The sequence below is a fragment of the Camarhynchus parvulus genome, chromosome 2 (assembly GCF_901933205.1).
Source record: "Camarhynchus parvulus chromosome 2, STF_HiC, whole genome shotgun sequence".
In the NCBI taxonomy this organism is placed as follows: Eukaryota; Metazoa; Chordata; class Aves; order Passeriformes; family Thraupidae; genus Camarhynchus; species Camarhynchus parvulus.
This window is the reverse complement of record NC_044572.1, coordinates 5,589,411-5,610,016: the sequence shown is the minus strand read 5'-3', so window position 1 is coordinate 5,610,016 and position 20,606 is coordinate 5,589,411. Positions and strand designations below refer to the sequence as shown.

The 20,606-nt window shown below is 39.7% G+C and overlaps 1 protein-coding gene across 1 annotated transcript in view; it reads right to left on the bottom strand.

Moving 5' to 3' along the window:
- The window catches only part of LOC115917405 (sodium channel protein type 5 subunit alpha-like), a 215,495-nt gene that overhangs the window by 142,413 nt on the left and 52,476 nt on the right, over positions 1–20,606 (bottom strand). Inside the window, exons 6-7 of the mRNA XM_030971429.1 lie at positions 16,490–16,581; positions 8,021–8,251 (exon numbers count right to left, since the gene is read on the bottom strand). Coding sequence (XP_030827289.1) covers positions 8,021–8,251; positions 16,490–16,581 — 323 coding nt within the window. The remainder of the gene's footprint in view (positions 1–8,020; positions 8,252–16,489; positions 16,582–20,606) is intronic.

Genomic DNA, 20,606 nt, shown 5'->3' with positions numbered 1-20,606 from the left:
GAAATATTTTTCACTGTATTTCCCATTTGAACTGCTGAAGTTGCTGCTGCAGGCTGCCCCTGTGGACAAAACATTCAAAGAAAGATTTGTTGCCTGTGTAGATAAGGATATCCTGAGTTACAACAGTTATTGTTAATAGAAAATGAGAAAAATATCTATACTTTGAGCTCTACTAATCATTTGCTGGAGCAAATGGGACTGTTCAGTTGCACAGAGAGATGCTGCTCTAGGTATGCCAAGGCCAGGTTGAGCCTGGGAATTCCCATATTTTATCTCTACCACACTTGGGGAGTTCAGCCCTGATGGAAATTATCAGTAGAAAATATATCTTAACTTACTCCTTAAAACCAGTGCAAAAGGAGCAAGCAGCAATGCAAGTTATTCTGTGCTCAGGGTGCACCTGGGTGTTGTGCTCAGAGGTAAAAGCAGAAGATGCTCTTGCCTTAGCAATGCACTTTATTGTTAAACCTGGAGCATGGAGCAGTCCATGGACAGGCCTTAACAGGCACATAGAAATTCCTTTTAAATGCACATCACTGTTCAAGCCAGGTGGTGTTTTAACTCTGTAGTTTATTAACAATTTGAAGGTGCAGGAAAACTGAAAATATTTAGTCTGAATTTTCCATGACAGATCTTTCCTCAAGTAGATATCTCCTTTCTATTAGCAGTGATGAGAACAAAAGGTGTAACTGAGGTAGAAATGCTCCTGTTTCACAAAACATTTGAAATATTTGTAATATAAGAACATCATCTGTCACCACAAGGCTGAAAAACGTCTTACTGGATGGTCAGGAAAAGACTGTATTGGGTTCAGCATTATCAATTCCTATGTTTTTCTGATCCTTGCACTTCTGTTGGGGGTTTTCTTTTTCTATTTAGCTAAAAAAATCAAAGTGCACAGGTACAATACCCATGTTAATAACACACCAGAGCATTAAGTTTTGAACATTGATGAAGCTATTTATCAAAAGACCCACAGTACTTGAACAAAGCCACAGTATTTACAGTTAGAGTAACGTCAATAGATTCCATGCGGACAAGCACCATCTGAAAGCCCAGAGAGGTTCCTTGTTTTAATCACTGGTTCATTCACAATCATACATAAAAAAACACCTATTCCAGTCCCAACTTGATTTATTGCTTCTCTCTTTCCTCCCACCTCCATAATTATTCATCAAACACTCACTGTCTTCTATTACCACCTCAGACAACTCCTCAAACACTTCAGCTCTCCCAAAATTGGCCATATTTATTATCTGACTTGGACAAAATTTTTTTCTCTACAGTTCCCATACAGATTCAGAGTATCTGTTCATAGAGCTCCATTTCAGTGGTTCTGGAAACTAAAATGATTCCATCAGGCAGAGATAAGAATCAGGCACAGAGCTTAGAGAAGATACCCACAGCCTTATCTACATGCAGATGTACATTTCTATATATTCACACCTCTATGCCTCAGCATCTCTTCCCCACAAGCCTTTGATCCCTTCTCAAGTGCCCAATACCATGATTTGGAAGGGTATCCCCAAAACTTCACATACCCTGTACATCTTTCTAAATACAGAACCTGAAGCAACCCTAAGTCTTCCTGGTCTAAATGGTGTTGACAAAAAATATTATATTAATCTTGATCTGGATTTTTTCTTTTAAAAGTTGTTTTGTTTTTTTCCCCCAGATCACTGTTACCCACACAATTTGACTCCAGAAGAGAAAAATAACTGCCATGAAATGAATGCCAGAAACTACTCTAGAAGAAAAAAATAACAACCCTGAAATACCTGTTTTAATCTATAAAAATAGTAGTTGATTCCTCCCATTTAAAGGCTCATAAAGCTTGAACGTTCATTTATTTTACTTGTTAATTTTTTTTAATGTCAATTGCTTGGACAAGACTAACAGAAATTACAGGGTTGCTCTTTTTTACCTTAAAAGATTCTGATTTTGAGAGCAAAAAGTATATAGAACAATTTGAAAACAAGAGTCTTTCAGAGTGTCTTAAACAAGGTATTTAGTCTAAAGAAAAAGAAAATGCTGGGGTTTAAGACTATCATTCCATAAGTGACTTTATATAATTTAATTATAGTTTTAAGGTTCTACTCTAAAGCTTTTTTTCTTATGCTTTCAGCCCTTACATTAAACCCTGCTCAACAAAAGGACTCAGATTTCTACTTACTGACTAGTCAATAATCCATTTTCATAATGGAATACATAAATGACATTAAAGATTCTAAAATCACCAGCTTCATGAACCAACTACACCCAGTCCATTGGTACTTCTTTAAGCCAGTGACACATCTGACATCCCATAGCTTTTAATCCATTCTAACTCGCATGTTCATGAAGCTTCACTTCATCAAAAATGTCTTTAATTTAAACACCACAACCCAAGACAGGCTTTCCAGGTGTTATTTGGAGCTGCTTTCCTAGAAATCTTTACAAGTATTGAAATTAGGCTTTATAGGTTTTTTAGTCAGCTGGTGTTTCTAAACTATTAACTCTCTTAATGATAACCAACAGCACAATGACTTCGACATTGATCTATTGATCTCATAATTTTCATAATGCTGTGGATGTAAACTATCATTATTTTCAACCTTTTTCCCCCTTTATTTCATTTTTTATGTACAATCACTGCTGCATCTAAAACTCCAATCTTCCAGGTTTGTTATTATTAATATCTAAAAATAATCCTCCTTGGGCTTATTGATCGCAATCTCTCACCAAATCTAGAACAGCAGGTAGGAAAATAATTACCTATCAGTAGTCACCATTTCCCCAGATGAATGATTGTAATTTTACCACTGGCACTTGACATGAAGAATTTTTTAGCCTGATTTTATCTGATGCTCAGCTGTCTCTCATCCCACAATCCATTCATTCAAAGAGTAGTCGCACAGAGGGAACTGGGAGACCTGATGAGGCTACTTCTCCCTTAATCTTCACTTTTCCCCCTCTCTAGGTTTGCAGTGGTAAGCATTACTCATTGGAGACAAAGCCAGAATGGAATAATTTTTCTGATAAGCCTTCCTCTAAGAAGTTCTGTGGTGGTGTTCACAGGGGTCCCAGGACGAGGGAAGAGATGAGAATCTTGACTCCATGTTTCAGAAGGCTGATTTATTATGATATATATTATATTAAAAGAAAATTATAGATTAAAACTATACTAAAAGAATAGAAGAAAGGATTTCATCAGAAGGCTAGCAAGGAATGGAAAGGAATGATAATAAAATCTTGTGACTGACCAGAGAGTCTGAGCCAGCTGACTGTGATTGGCCATTAATTAAAAACAACCACATGAGACCAATCAAAGATGTACCTATTGCATTCCACAGCAGCAGATAATTATTATTTACATTTTGTTTCTGAGGCCTCTCAGCTTCTCAGGAGAAAAGATCCTAACAAAAGGATTTTTCATAAAATATGTCCGTGACAGAAGTGCCTGTTTAAATTTTGAGCCATTTAAATGGGTAGAAAGAGTATAAAAGTTCTCTTGTTCATCCTGAAGAGGGGTGCCCAGCAAAAGGCAGATTTTAGACCTGAATCTCCACTGTGAGTGGAGGAAAGACTAAAAATTTGTCTCATCTTACCATGACTGCTGTGCCCAGTAATTAAGCTGAGACACCAGAAGCACCCACAGTAATTTAGCAGAAGTTTCTTCCACAGAGTTAAGCTTTTAATGACAGTGCCTGGACACTTCCCTTCTTGGTAGCCTAATCAGGAATATTTGCTCACACTTTTATATTCTAGGACTTTGTAGTCTAGTGTTTAGTGAACCTAAATAGGAGCCAGTTTGAATCTTCCCACTGGGTCTCCATGCTTACAATTTTGCCTCTTTCTTCCCAAGTTACCTGGCACTTCCTCCAGCTGCAGAAGCCACTGAAATGATGCCAAGAGCAAGCAAAATGTTGGTTGGACAGGTAGGAATTCCTTATGGGATTTAGTGTGTGATCATCTCATGGGAGATGAAAATCCAATTCTCAACAACATTAGCAACCTTGCAATGCAGGATTGACAAGATTTATAGAAAAAAGACTTTTCTTGAACACACTGGTAGAACAGGAATGTACCCATGGGTCTTGAGTATGGAGTTAAGGAAAGGAGCTCCAGAAATCTGGGGTTGTGGTGGTTATTGCCTCAGGGATAAACCAAAAAGCAAGAGCTACCACATAACTGTGGTTAAGCCAGTGCTGACACAAAGTTTATAAACTGACTTTTTTCCCCGTATATAAAACCAAAATGAGAGGATCTAGAAGACAGATGAGAAAAAGAATTTCCTGCCTGGAGGTTGAAAGCAGATAAGGAAAGATTACAGAACTTTGTCCAGATATGAAGTTTCGAATAAAAAAGCAGACCTGGAGCTATCCTGGGCCATCCCAGAGACACAACCAAAATGTCCCCTGTAGCAAATGCCCACAGTACACAATTATCTCAAACTAAAAAGGGCTTTGAAAGACTCAAACGCAAGTTCTTATCTTCCTTCACACCTCATGACTAAATCTCTCAACTATTTCCTCTGCAGCACCAAACAATCCTTTCCTCAATTACCCTTTCAAGGGGTTTTACTGATTTCTGTTTTTTCATTCACGCAAAAAATGGTTATAAGGCACAGGAGGAGGCTGATGCCATTTCAGAGGATCCCTGCTGCCCTTTAAAATATTAAAATGTTCTTAAAGAATCCAAAGCAAATTTTTGTTCTTCAAGAAAAGCAGAACTGTCACATCACCCCATTTTAATTCTCTATTTTGGTGTCCTGATGAACAGAATTAAGAATTTCTCCAATTTAATTTTCAGTGGTTTGGACTCCTTTATATCTTTACATTCCTCTTTTTCTATAAAGTATTAATATGGATCCCTGACAGTACTTCAGGTTTCTGTTTTCTGCATTTTTTAGATTAGTATCCCTGCTCCAAACTAAATGACTCAGCCACATTGGTTTTGAAATCTCCAAAGAGCTCTTGTAATTTTCTGTGCTCCCTTCGAGTGAACTCTACTATCTCAACATGCTGGCCAATTTTCTTCTCTAGTTCTTCTTCAGAACAAACACTGACATGATTCTGTTTCTTAATAGATTCCTCTTTTTATCTAATTTGGTCTGCCTACACTTTAATCTAACTGTATGTATTGCTTAATTCCCTGCAGTACTTGAAATTCGGACTGTTATTAAATTGTGGTCAGTGCCTCTCCCTTAAACGGTCACTTCATTTCACCATAATACTTATGCAAAATGAAATACAAAGCACTATCCCATGTAGTCACAAAATGAGCCAGTCCTTCCATTTCTGAATCACTTTAGTGCAACAGGAGATATTTAAATGAAAATCCTGCTTAATATTGTTCTCTCTTGCCTGATAGCTAAGCCTCCTTCTTCAGTGTTTTGAGGAAGGCTTCATTGTTCTTATTCAGAGGTCACTACTTTTTTCTTATAAAGCTGCTATTCTTCTAGGTCTTCAGGGGCCTGCTGTATTGCCTCAACACTTTCACAATTTTAGTGATTTCTGTCTATCCAAAGTAAGTGACAACTGTTTGTCATAATGCACCATGTCTTTATTTTCAGACATTATGAAAATACTAATTAATATTATTATTGTTACTTCCTAGTAATAAAAAGTGGTCAAAATTTAATTCACTTTAATCTATTATCTCATCAAGCTGGTTATCTTTCTAATAAGCAAATCTCCTCTAGTGATAGCAAGTGTATTTTCATGACCCTATTAACTATTGCAGGATTTCCTATATGGATTTCTGGGAGTGTCTGCCCTCCTCCCCATAACAGGACTACATAAATAAACTTGCTCATGCTATGCTGGAGCAGCTGTACAATTCCCCACTTTTAAAGCAATGCTGCAGCTGGCCCTGACATTATCTGTATTTTAACAGACTATCCTGTATCACATTTACCCTATTTCCATTTCCAGAGAGCCAGACTATCTTCACAGGCCCATTTCTCCCTTTCACCTTTCTTGCAGGGCTTTATGCTTCCAGCCATCACTGTTTTATCCCTCAATGCCTTTTTGAGACAGGGAAAGCAGCTCCTCACACAGGTCTCATTTATCTGTGGGTAGAGGAGCCCTGAAGTGCCTTAATCCAGCACAGGTGCACAAATATCTTTACAGGTTCCTCACTGGAAGCAGGGATGGGATAACACTTCAGCAGGTTCCACACCATCCAGCAGAATTAAAAGAGCTCTTTCCCCTTTCAGCTGATAAGGCTCTGATAGAAGGGCATGGAGAGGACACATAAGCTGGTGGTCAGGGCCAGTTCCAAAAACAACCCTCACTCAGGCAGAGCATTGTGACCTGTCCCTCCTTAACGCTGCATCCACCACATCATGCCCTAAGGACTCCCATGGTGAGCTTTCTATTCCTTGAAGGAATCTGCTGGGGTTCCTGTTGCTGATTCCCCAACTTCTGGGACTCTGGCTGGGCCCTCCCAGGGCGCTCTCCTGTTGGGGGAGAACCTCCTGGGGTGGTCTTGTGTCAGGAAAGAGAGACACACTGGATGTTTTTGGTCTCCAGGTTCTTGTTTATTGTGATCTTATCTAGAGTTTTGCACACTATCCACACAAGGCTCAGCACACTGGAAAAGCACTGCAAAAATGGCCAACAATCTCTTGGTACAAGGTCTTTTAAAGCTAAACTATCCAATTAAGAACTGACATCTAGATTTTTTCCCTTTTTAACCCAATAACTGCTCCCCAAAAGCCTGCAATGTAGACTTTTCCACCCAATCACAAATACCACCCAAACCCATGAAGAAGGAGGAAGAAGCAGCATGAAGAAGAAACCCAGGATGACACCCTGTGACCTCCATCTTGCTTCCATCCACAACATCCTAAAAATTCCAAACCCAAAGTTTCTCACAATGTGATACACCTACACTACTCTCTATAATCTATTCCACACCTTAGTGGATTCTGGTCTATTCTGGAGTTTAGGGAACTTTCTCCATGAATGAAGGTCAAAGTCAGTGCTCCCCTGGGGGTCAGGGCACCCCAGAGCAGACAGGGAAATATTCCCAGTACCCTGGGTTTCCACAGGAAACCTTCTTAATACCACTCCTTCCAGGATTCTCAGACCAGAGGGAGAGGAACTGAGCAGAAATGCCAGAAGTCACCCATGGGGAATGGAGGGACTGCCCTTGGACAAACCCCTGGCTCAACAGAGCCCTGGGTCAAGCCAGCCAACTCCCACGAGTCAGATTTGGGGGTTTTATAGTGCAGGTGGCTGGAGATGTAGGACTGCAGGGTCCACAGAGTCAGAGCAGAGTTACCCTACAACAGAATGACACTGCCTCTCAACCAAAACTCCAGTTAATGGATTGATTATGTGGTTCATTTTTCTCCTTAAAATAAATAAAATACAAAAGGTCATGAGTTTGTACAGGATGGCCCAACCCAAACAATGACTTGGGTCCAAACAGCAAAAGATTTCCTTAAAAAAAAAATCTCTTGGGATTTTTCAGATTAATAATTGAATTGATTTGTTTTACTTTTTGAAATTTTTTAAGGCCATTAACTCAAATGTTGAAGTTTTCCTAGGAAATGCAAGAGCTACAAATTGTCTTCAGAGAAACAACATGCAAACCAGATCCCCACAGAAAGAGCTGAAATTTTCATGTTATTGCTCAATTCCAGAAAACAGAGCTTTAAAAATATACAAGGCCCCCTAAAACTGTGAAAATCATCTGTGAGGACTTCACAGGAAAGCAGCAAAAGTATTTTCAGCATGAACTGTGAAGGCACCATAGAGATTCAGAGAAAGGTAGCCAGGTCTTTCAAAACCACATTGACATCATGATGAGGCAGTAGTCACATTTTGCTGATTCACGTACAGATCTTCACCAAAATAATTTAAAAAAACCAAAAAAACAAAAAACAAAACCACACAAAAAACACCAAAAAAAATCCCACAAACCAAAAAACCCAACCAAACCAAAAACACCACCCCAGAATGCACAAACAAACAAAAATCCCCAAACCTCAAATGATCAGAAACCAGTTACAGGGTAAAGAGGAGCTTACCTGGATCACTAAGAAATTCCTCTGAGTTGTTCCACGTCCTACCATCCAAGTACAAGGAGCCATTGGTGAAGTTAAACATGGTGTAATCCCTGACACATTTGTGTCTCAGGTTGCCCATGAAGAGCTGGAGGCCTATGAGGGCAAAGACACTCAAGCAGAAAACGGTCAGGATCATCACATCAGCAAGTTTCTTAACAGACTGGATAAGTGCCCCTACAATGGTCTTCAGCCCTAGGGAGATAAAAGCCAAGAGTTTATAGACTGAGAGACTGAAATGTGTCCGCAGAGAGCTGCTTGTCATGATGAAAATCTCCATGGAAAGGGAAATCTCGAGGGCTTTGAGTACGTGTTTGCAACTGGACGTCAGAAATGAGAGACAAGTGATCGCTATGAATGTCTGGTTTGGCCTGCTTTTGGACAAAAGTCCTGGAATTGCACAAACACTGGTTTAAAAATGGAGGGGAAGAACTGGATGGAGGGACAGTGAGATGTGAAACTGTCCATGGATAAAGAAAATATGGAATGTTTTACATTTTCATGAAGCTGCAGTAATGGCGGTAAAGCCTAAATCCCATTGAATTTTGAGAACGTGAATTGCTTTTAAATCTCTCAGGTGATTCTGATAACTTTATCCCTAATATAAACAGATGAAGAGGTATGGAAATGCTGTTTATTCCCTGATTATTTTACATATTTTAGTGCCAAATCCAACATGCTGTCCTCATATGAATAATTCCTCTGCCTTCAATTCATTTGCTTAAGACAACAAGAATTTGGGATTAGAAAAAAAGCCAAATACAGGCAATCAAATAAATACAGTGGAAATTATTTGAGTAAAACAACCTGAGGCTCCAAAACTACCTGGGCAAAGTTAATCATTTTATAGTATGCTGCCAAAGTAGATAAATAATCCCATTGCATAACACCAAAGGCTTGGGTCACACAAATTAGCTTCTCTTTTATTATTTCACCCTTTAACACTAGCTTCACTTTATTCTTCCATAAATATTCAGATAAAAATAATTATACAGTTTTCTCAAGTGATAGTTATTGCTTTTGAAGTGTTCTTGGAGATAAGCACTGTTTGAGCTGATTGAATATTACATGACTACAACAGAAAATCCCATTCCTTTTTTTAAAAAAGACCCTTCTCCTCTAAACTGGTGTGTTGCAGCTGGACATTAATATCAGCTGCACATTGGTGGCAATTTTGTTGTTTCTTTCCTATTTATATTTAATTAATACTGGCAAGCAGTAATAAGTGCTTCTGATAATCTGTGTCACCAGTATGGCAGCAATAAGAAAAATTGATTTAAATAGAAAAAAAAAGAAAATGCAAAGAGGAAACAGGAGGGATTCTCCTGGGCAATATTCAGAAGCACATTGATTTGCTCACTGAATATGAACACACACATTAAATCTCAGTTCCTTGGAATTCCACCCCAAGAGTTTGGCAGCCACAAAGGCTGAGCTAGTGCTGCATAATTGGAAATAATACGAAAATGTACTTCAGGACTCATAGGAAAGCAAAATTAGCTTTTGGCTTTGCTTAAAAATCTCTGGTTAAAGTGAGTGGAAACCAAGGTTTCTCAGATGAGGATGAGCTGCTGGAATGGCCAACAGGTGCAGCAGTCCCTGCATCCAGCAGCCTAAAATACTCCACTCCTGCATGGGATATTGCTAATCTGCGAATGATATTAACATCTGTAAAATGGCCCATGTAACCAAAACGCACTGATCCACCAGGTGTGGGGAGCTCACAGAATTCCCAGAATGTCTGGATTGGAAGAGACCTTAAAGATCATCCAGTCCAACCCAGCCCCAACCCCTCAACTCAACCCTGGCACCCAGAGCCACATCCAGGCTTTGTTAAACACACCCAGGGGTGGTGACTCCACCACCTCCCCGGGCAGAACATTCCAGAACTTTATCACTCTTTCTGTGAAAAACCTTTTCCTGATATCCAACCCATATTTCCCTTGGTGCAGCTTGAGGCTGTGTGCTCTGGTTCTGTCAGTTGCTGCTCTTCCCACTAAATTCTCTGTTTGCCTCCCCAAAATTAGTTTGCGGCATGGTAAAGAGGGTGAGGTTAGACAGCTCCCTGCTCTGCTCAAAACTAAGGTATAAATTGTTGCAGGGCAAACATCAGGCAAAACCTGGATTTTCATGCTACTTCTCCTCCTCACCAGAAAAAGGTTTTACAAATGAGGTCAGTTCTACTCAGATACTTAGAAAAAGGCTGATTTGAATTTTTGAACCCATCTGTAGGCTTGGCTGCCTATTTTCATGCCAAAATAAAATAAAACCTTTTCTGCTAATCTAGACTTGAGTAAATTTTTTACTTGAACAGAAAGTAATTTTAGATGTAGCCCAACTCTGAAAGGACTCCTGGGCGTCACCCTTGTCCAGAATTATAAAACATTTAAGACAGTCATGTCTTATACAAGTAGTGAGGCAAGGAAAAAATTTGCAAATAAACTAGAATTCTAAATTTTTTTAATCTAATATTCTGAAACATTTTCAGTGATTCTTATTGTTGGTTGTCCTTTGAATGCACAGATGTTGCTTTACTGAAGTTGGTTAAACTTGGGAAATCCAAATGTAAATTGAGTCTTAAGGAAAAAATACTACAAATCCTTTTACTGCCACACTTGCTGTGAAATCCCTGCAGAACATTTTTTTGTTTGTAATACAAATACAAACTTGGAGTCTGTATTTGTACCATCTAAGTGCACTAATTATTCTTACTCATAAGGGCAAGGACAATGGGAATCCTAATATGAATAGGGATAATATTAGAGAAAAACCCTACAAAATTCTAGTCACCAATAAAGACACTCTGTTTTCAAAATCAGGCCTCAGTATTGCCAATTTCAAGGTCATTTCATGAAACATGTTTTTCCCAGATTACTTACTGGAGTTTTAAATAGAATAGCAATTCTATACTCTTCATTTTACAAGTTCATTCCTTGCAGGTATCAAATAATTTCTTTATGAGAGGGTTTTCTGCTTTACTTCCTTTTTAACTTTTTTTTGTTTTGTTTTCATAGCTTACAAGCTTGTGAACAATTTAAGATGATTCTTCAGTACTACAATTTCTGTAAATAAAGACCATTTAAAAATAACTTGTACTCTGCCTCCTGGACCTTTGTTAAAACTTTCCAGGAAAACCATTTGGAGAGTGTTATACTTACAGCTGAATTGTTTTTTCTCACCCTTTAAAACCAAAATTTTCTTGGAAAATTAAGTAGCATCCATCAAGGTGGTTGACACAACTAAGTGCCAAGGCTATGGAAAATATTTAATTCATTGCTCATTTAAACTATCTGTGCCTCTAAAACAGAAGGGCTGAGGGGAATTAAGGACACTCAGGACTTCTTGCAGGTGCTCTGCATCTCTCTGAATCAATCCCATGTTTTGTAAAAGCAATGCTAGATGTATTCAAATTTAGAGCACAGTTAAATCTTCTGGAGAAATAATCCTCCTTTGAAATAGTGCCAATGAGAGCACTGCAATATAGCTTAATAGAAGATATTATTTATGGGGCATTAAAGGCATTTACTTAATTCTTGCAAGTCAAACATCAAACCAGGCAGCATGCAGGAAAAAACTGAGGATCTGATCCAAAGCTGAGTAACATCTACAGCTGTTAGTAACAATGGGTCTATAGATTACTCCCTGTGGAGTAAATCAATAACAGGCTTTTTCTGAATCACTGACTTCTTTCCACACCTCTGGGCCAAATCCTGCTTGCATGACATGAAAAAAACACGAGATCCAAAATCAGTGGAATGAGGGCTGTGTAGGCAGCCTGACATCCGCAGAGAGCAAAAAGAATTTGGCCCAAATGTTCCTGTTAAGGCAGGTAGAAATTATCACATTCAGAGGTTAATCAAATAATCATTTTTCAAATGCAAATCAGAAACCATAGAAAATGCAAGCAACACCAAACAATGAGAAATGGCAGGATCCCAAAACACCATCCATTCCTTATGTGAGATGTGAGGAAGTATTAGCATAATTCAGTATGACATCCATACCAGATGTTGGCAATCACCTACAGAACATCAGACACGTTCGTGCACAGTCTGGAAACAAGCGGGAAGGAGAAGAAAAATAAAAAAACACCAAAAAAAAGAAAAAAAGAGTGTGACTTGCAGCAGGGTTGTCCTCATCGAGCCCATTCCTTTCCCTGAGGATACACCTGTGTCCTGTAAATGTCTGCATGAGTCACAGGCATGTAGGGACACAGAGCTCACCCTTGATGAGTGTATTTTGTCATTACTTACTGAGACATGGGGCAGCAGAGAGTTTAACAACGTGCTGGCAAACTTGAATTGGTGTCAGCATTCCTGCAGGCTGGCTTAGCGTGGAAAAGTGACTGACAGGCCAGTCTCCAAGGAAAACACAAATATGCCATATGTTTCTCACCTCTGGGGTAGTTACTTCTTGAGTTAAGTGATTTACCCACCAAAAGGGTGACATTTATCTCCCTGCAGCAGGATTTCAGTGCAGTGAACGAGGGTCAGTCTCCTCCACACAGTCTTATTTCTTGTTCTCCGAGCTCTGTTCTGGCTATCACAGAGGCACTGGATAACATTCACAGCACTATTTATAGCCTTTAGTCTCACACTAACTTAAAGGGGAGCTGGATCAGGCCCCAAAGTGCCTTGGCCCAATTTTCTATGAGGTCACCTTTCCCCGGTACCCTGTCGTTTCGTGTGAGATGTCCGTGGTGTACACGCCTGCTCCAGAAAGAGCAGGGGAGCTTCTCTGGATACAGCTGCACACAGGTAGTTTTCAAAATCCTGGGGATGATGATGATGATGATGATGATGGCCTGCTTTTTTGGCCTTTTGATGGAGAGGGTGTACCTCAGGGTTTATATTATCTCAATTAGTACTTATCAAAAACATCGGTGATTTCCATGAGGGTAAAATATGATTCAAGACCCTCTGTTGTTGTTCCTATTGAGCCCACTGGGATTTGGATGCTCTGGTAATGGGATGCTAATGGGAGACAAATGAATGGCTTCAGTGGGTTGTTCTGCTGCTGACCATGGTTCCTCTCTGGCTAGAAAAACAAATGAATCCAGTTGTCATGGGAACACGCAAGACGCCAATTAGTAAATCAAATCACTGAGAGTTAAAGGTTTTAAAATGCTTCCATAGAGAAAATGTTACCTATTTCTAAGCACCTGAACTTGTACAAAGCTTGTTTTCCTCTCAATATCATGGGCAACTGGAAAACAGGAAGAAATGGGTGTGTTCAGGGCAGAAAATGGAGAATTGAGGGGTTCCATGGAGATCTTCTGCCACAGGAGATTAGGCACTGACATGATGTCTTACACAGCTCCAGGGGAAACAAGAAAGATCTGATGAAGCAAAAGAGGGAGAGGCTGCATCCAGAGACAGGACCTGCAGGTCCATGGACATTTGGAGCAGGAAATATTAGCATTCCGGCACCCAAACTTAGCCCCAGCTCTCCAGTGAGAGAGAAACTGGCTGGCTGGTAGATGCCAATATTTGTGTTGTTGGGTCTGGATCTGAACCATCCACCTGGGACAAATCGTCTAATAACAAAAACAATGAGTCACCGGAACAGTTCCTGGACTTCCCAGGACCTGGGACCTCCTGGGACCTCCAGGTCCTGGGACCTCCACCTTTGAAGGGCTTCTCAAAGAAATCAGGCAATAAATACCATGCCATGCTCGAGCTGTGCTAAATGCAGCCTTAGGCCAGGAGAATGGACTCTGAATTTGGGAGATCTTTTTCAGCCCTGAGAACCCGTGTCCCTCTAAAGATCCCTGTGCCTGCTTGAGCACTTAGAGCCAGACATTAAAGGTAGGTGAGATTTTTAAAAGCACCAATTGTCAGCTTTACTGACTCCCCCTGGAGTCAATAGAGAAACTCATTGATTCCAAGTGAAGCAGAATGCCTTTGAAAAGCAGCCTCTAAGTGCTTTGCTGGACAGAAGCCTCACACCACTGAGGGCTTGGCCTGTGGCTTTCTGTAAACAATTTCACTGAGCACGAGAAGCCCGTGCATGTTTGTGCAAATAGAAGTACCTGATGGAAAAGTGATCAATTTTATTGAGGGAAAGCTCAGATATTTCCAAAGGAAAATACAACTTGGTGTTTTTCACCTGAGACGTGAAAGAGGAAGCAAAAATAACAACCACCTTCTTCTCTCTATGGCAATTAACCCCAAAAATCTCATGAAAGATGTTAATGCTCATCATCTTTTCATTTTTAAGGCTGCTGGGGGAAAATACTTCACCTCAGCATAAGCCTATGTTATCATTAAAAACTCAGACTGATCTCCAGAGAAACCACAGCATCATGTCCAATATGTCTTTTAAAATATATATGCCTAACTGTAAGATGAACTGACCCCTCTGAAATTATCTGCTAATATTAGAAAAAAACCCACCTTGTCTGTTTTTCACTGGCAGCTATGGCAATTTGTAGCTCTCCACATTTGTAATTTAATACTCAGGACACAGGTAATCTTGATGATAAAATCAAAGGCCAGACATTCTATTAGCATGTTACATGCAGTTATGTCACCAAATAATTCAGGAACTTGTACATAAAAATGCAGTTATCAAAAAAACTAATCAAATATTCAGTCAGAATGAAAAAGGAGAATGTGAGTTATTATACATTACCTTAATAAATAACACTCCTTTTTTTTTTCCTATTAACTAACAAATGGAACAACTCAGTGTTTAATATCACTGAAGGGTTTTGGTGTATTTGAATCTGGATATTTTGAATCTCAGCACTCAATTTTTCCCCCACTAAGTCATATCTTATCATCTGATGTAAAACAAGCTTCAGCTCCTCCTCTGATATAGGACAGCAGAAAATTGTTATATATATAACTCAGAAAAATGGACATGCTCTGCTCTGAAGGGGCTCAAGCCTGAGACAAGATCTAAGGTGAAAGGTGTCCCCTGGAGATGGATGTCCCTCCAAGTTAAGTCTTCAAATTGCTATCAGAGGAAGCTAGGAAACAAACTCTGCCTTTCTCTCTGAGTAGCCACTGTCATCTCACAGGATCTGTAAAGCTATGCTCAGCTCTATTTCCACAGGAAAATAAAAATCCTTTCTCAATGGAAATCCTGTTAGAGAAAACTTAAAAATCCCCACAAATCTCTCTGCTAATAGATTGTTCTTTAAAACTTAAAGACAAAAATTAAGACAGGTACTATCAAGGACCTAATGAATCTTTAAAACCTGTATTTGGACACACACTTCCAATGAAAAGTACCTTGCTTTCCCAGTAATTTCCCTGATTTCCATTACTGTGGTATTGGAACGAGGAACCAAACTTTTAGACCCAGATATATATTTTTTTCTTAACACTTCCATTCCTGAATTATCATTTCTAGCTCCATGTGGTGATGAGTTTTAATACATATCCCTGCAAGTTTACTACACAATTTGTTTAGATTGATACTATAGTGTATAAGAGAGTGGGTGGAAAAGCCTTTCTAACCTTAAAGATCTGTGAGTGAGAATCTGAGCAGTTCTCTCAAAGTTCTGAATATTTTTAACATGTAATTGCCAACATCTGTTCAGGATTATCACAGATAGGATCTACCATGCATGGTTTTTGCTATCTTCTCTACCTTGTCATGCAGGTTGGAGATGTTAAACACTGAGGCTGAATGAGACCTGTCCATAGATAATGCTCAGCAAGAAAGTTTCGTTGCATGGTTAGTCCTCAGTGGACTCAACTGTGCATAAATTATTTAATAATATTCTTGTTTTAATAATAAGAGATTATCTAAAGAGCTTATATCACTAGCAGATGTGTAGTAAAAGTGATTTTTCTTCTTTTTTTTGAGGGGGTGAGGAGGGGAGAAATCATATGTTGAAAATACGAAAAAATATGAGTTGAGGAAATGCCAAACCTACCGAAATAAACACTGAAATGTTTTCTAATCTCTTCAAGGCCCAAAATTTCAGCAGTGTTTCTATCACATGCAAATGGATAAACACCATGACAAATTAGGCTATCTGTGCCTGCAGTCTTGAAACCTCAGCTCATAGCACAGATTTAGATTCCTCTATCGATGTGCTCTTAAACATGAATATGCATTTTGAGGTCATTAACCTTCCATTTCTAAAAATCAATATATGAAGGTTTTAAAAGGTTTTCATTGCCATCTTCTTGGGGTTCACAGATGAGCACTTTATGTGTGTGATTCACGAGCCACTGTTCTTACTGCAGCACTTGTGAGCTCTGCAATTTTGGAGGCACTCTCATTCCTTCTGCCCACAAAAACCATTTTGGAAAAAAACATGTGAAAAATAGTGTATTCTATTGACAGGTCACATTCCCTACATTCCTCCATTTCCTGATCAGTATCTATGGTTCAGTCTTTGGTAATTACAGTGTTTACTACTGGAAATGGCATGTAGGCTTTAACTGCAGCCCGAGTGTTTAACCTGATTTTCACCTGAAATGACTGAGATTGTTTTCAGCGCCCGCAGCACTCTGAACGTTCGTAAGGCTGAGACATTGCCCAGGTCCACAAATTCAGTTATGTATCTGTAACAAGGGAAAGTCACACACAGACAATGACAAAACACCAGCCAAAAAAACAACAATCAAAGGGACAAAGAGAGACAGAGAAAGAATCACTTGTAGCTGAGAGCCAAAACGTAAGGATCAGGGCGTCTTACCTGGGATTACTGAAATAGTTTTTAAAGCTCTCAATACCCTGAAAGTCCGAAGAGGTGAAACACTGCCTACATTCACAAATTCTCCTACATACCTGTAGAATTAAGTCACAGTTATTTGGAATTACACAATAGAGTATGAGACTTGTCTGAATGTAGAAAGCATTCATACACAGTGGGAGTGAACGCAGCCAAATGAGAGGTGCATCCACTTTTCAGGCTGCTCTTTGATGCCATTTGCCCCAGGTTTTTATTAGTGCGCATCATTTCAAATGCCACTTGAACTATTAAACCTTTTTATTAGGCATCCATCCTTTAAAACTACTGGGTGAACTCTGTTATTGTGCTGTTCAGCCATAAATACTTTAAAGATTTTACCATCATGTAGTTGAACAAAAAAATAAAATTCTTTACATTATTGGAAATACTAAGAGTTATTTTGCTGCTTCAAATACTCAAGCAATTTTCACATAATAGCTTCTGAAAACTACATATAGGACAACATAGCAAAATAGTTCAAACATTTCAACTGGGTTATTTAGTTTAAGATGCTGTAGTTCTGTGGTAAAGCAAATTTTGGTTTCAAGAGATGCTTTAAATTGTATTTTGTTTTATATTTCAATTTCATGCCCTTTGGCTGTGGGAAGATGGAGTCTAAATGAATATAACTGCCATCCTACGAAAAATTCTTTATTTTTAAAATACCAGTCCCAGCTGTTCCCTGCCATGCCTCTCTTGGTCATCCTGGAGACTCATCACATCCGAGCTAAATGCTCCCAGGAGGGAGCATTCCAGTCATGGAATGAGCTTCATTTAATCAGTGGGGTACAAAATTATTTCCTCCCAGTCAGTATGCAGAAAAACCATAGTCACCACTGCATCTTCAGAACAAAAGAGATATCGGACCCTTGAATTTCACTTCTAAAATTCTACCAAATTTCATTCAACTGCCCTACTTCTTTGGGGCCTCTGTTTCTGAACGTTAGGGAAAAAAACTCACCTGGTTATTCCAAAAAGCCTGCTTAAGTGGCCTTTGTCCAAAGGCCCCTGGGGAGGACAAAGCATCCTCTCCATATCTACTAATCCAGATTATAGCCTGGAAGAACAACATTGCTTCTCTTCATAATCTCACAGGGGAGCCTGGGCAATGATTTACCTGTTTCCTCCCTGGTTTTACCCTGTGCTTCTCTCCCAAATTCTTCTTCAGCATGAAAGGTGGAGGAAAAAAATAATTTGGGGAGAAGCACTAGGACAGGAATATGGTTTTGCTGACCAGAGATTTTTAAAGACACATTATTAATATGTGAACAAGCATATGAAGCAGATAATACTGCTGCTTGTAATAGTCAATTAGGATTTATTTCAGTCTTTTTTTGATTAAAATGCTGCGGACCGGTTCTTGTGTACCAGGGAGTGAGAAGTAGCTGGAATTCCTATCCTGAATTTTCCCATTGGCCAGGGAATTGCTTATTGTCTTTAAGATTTTGACAGGGCACTTCCCAACCCAGAGCTATGGCTGCCTCTCCTTCATCTGCCCTGGAAAGAGGAACTCACTAGTCTGGGAGAGAGGGATCTAAACAAGGGCAGTTTCATAATTTCCTTTGAACCCATCCCTGACCCCAGAGAGGGTCACAAGCCATGGCTGTGTCTGCTGGCACAGGACAGGAGAAAAGCCCTGGAGACCTGCAGCATGTCTTATTCTCCAGTGTGCTATTTAAAACAACTCTCTGTGGCCCAATCTGTGCTGTTTCAGCCCAAAGAGAAGACAAGAAGCTATTTTGCAACAACTCTAAAGCAAGTGATGCTCTTCCCACTGCAGCACCCATCAGTGAAAAAATTGCATTTCCTGTTAGCTCAAAACCCTCGGTCCATCTGAATCTCATGGCCCCTTATCAGGCTCCTCCATTTTTGAATTCCCAGCCCATCTTTGTTTGCAGATACAGAAATACCTCTGGCAGCACACAGGCCACAAGCAAAGACAACACCAGAGTTACCTGTGTGATCCATCTTACTTTAAATTACTTGCAAATTGGATTTGTATGAAGGCTAAATCGTATCAGAATAGATTCCATTATCCAAGTCCCTGTACTATCTGCTGCTTGCATACTTGGGAAGGAGGTTTCATTGTACATATGAAGATCATATTGCAGCCACTTTTAACTCTCTCACTGCTGCCCGTGAGCTCAAGGAAACACTTTTCCATTTCTTTTTTTATTCCAGAATTCCATTTATTTTTTTCATTCTTAAAAGCTTGGTATAATATGCCTTAAAGTAAGAAACAATAGGAATGGATTCTGGTTCTGAAAAGATAGTTTGGTATTAAGAAAATAGTTTGATATTAAGAAGTTTGATAGTTCACAGTTGTAGATCCCCCTGTTTTAAGGATGTTCTAACTAAGATGTGAAATATCATTTGGAAAGAAAATCAAAAGGTAGTTAGGAGAGAAAGCCCAGAATCCCAAGCCTCTCATAAGAAAAGGATTTAAGGATTTTTCATGATCCTTGGGCTGGAGCACTGAGTGGCCACTGAAGTCTAGAATTAGAAAATAAAAAAGAGGGGTAAACCCACAACCTGTGGGCATCAAATCCTGGTTCCTACCAAGAGGAAGTGAATAATTCCCCTGTGGGTTACTGTCCACCTCAAGGTCTGTGCAAACCTTCTCATCTTTCCTGCTCCCTACATCCCAAACATCCAGAGATGATGTAGAGACAATTTAAGGGGTATTCAGACCGTGTCCCCCACTGAGTGTTCAGATCTGAATTTCAGCCTGAGATGCCCCCAGAGCTGGGAGAGATGCCTCAACCTGTGCCCAAGCTGACAAGAAAAGAACGAGCAGATTCATGATGAAAACTGGGAGCTGTGGCTCCTCTTGTCCTTTTCTCTGCTCCTTTCTACCCTACTGTCAGAAACCTCCTTCCTTCTAGAAAAGTGAGAACCCATGCACTGAAATTCTCCACGTTGTGCTGAATTCTGACACCTACAAATAAACTCACATCCTAACTCACAAACAGATGGATGATTATACCCTGCTTTTACCACCTGCCTGCTGGACAGGAGACAGGAGAGCAGGATGGGGACTCTGTGGTGTTGTCCTGCCACTAAAAGTTGCAGGAGAATTGCACTTAGCAGTGCTTGAGGAAAAGTTTAGCTGTGAAAAATACTACACTGTGTGCTGACCTCCAAAAGATTCTCCCCATCTGCACTGATTTGTTTTTTTAAAGGCTTATCACAGTGGCCAGATGTCAGTTCAGCCAAATCCATAGGAATGCAGCAATAGATACCAGGACCTGGCCTAGGGCTGGCTTAGATCCAAAGCCTACTGAAATAACCGGGAGTGCTCCTGAGCAAGTTCACTTAGGTTTTACACACCTTCATGCTGTTCTGCTGCTAAGAACCACAGAATTATAAAATATCTCAAGCTATGGGAAGGGACCCATAAGGATCAAGAGGGCAATTCCCTGCTCCTCACTGGACTTCCAAAAACTAAACCATAAGACCAAGAGCATCACCCAGTCTCCTTGAATACTGGTCTTGATCCTTGTGCCCTAACAGAGTTATGCTTTCCACTTCAGTGGCCCTCACTGGTGTTTTAGCAAACTTTGGTTGAATATTCTTTCCTGATTTTGGTTCCATTCAAATTTCACAGCCTCTGGAGTTCAGCTCAGATGTTGGTGTTAACACACTTGAATCTCACTTAATGCTGTGAATTATGGGGGTTAAAGATGGCAGAAAGAACTAACCTAAACCCAGAAGTGAATACAGGTATCATTAAACAGAAAAAAGCCAGGGAGATCAGATCAGATCCTTTTGTGTTTAGGAAGTGGAGCCTTTCAGGCATCCCTACCAGCTCTCAGTTCAAGATGGCACTCATTCTTTCCACAAATTTCTCTTTTG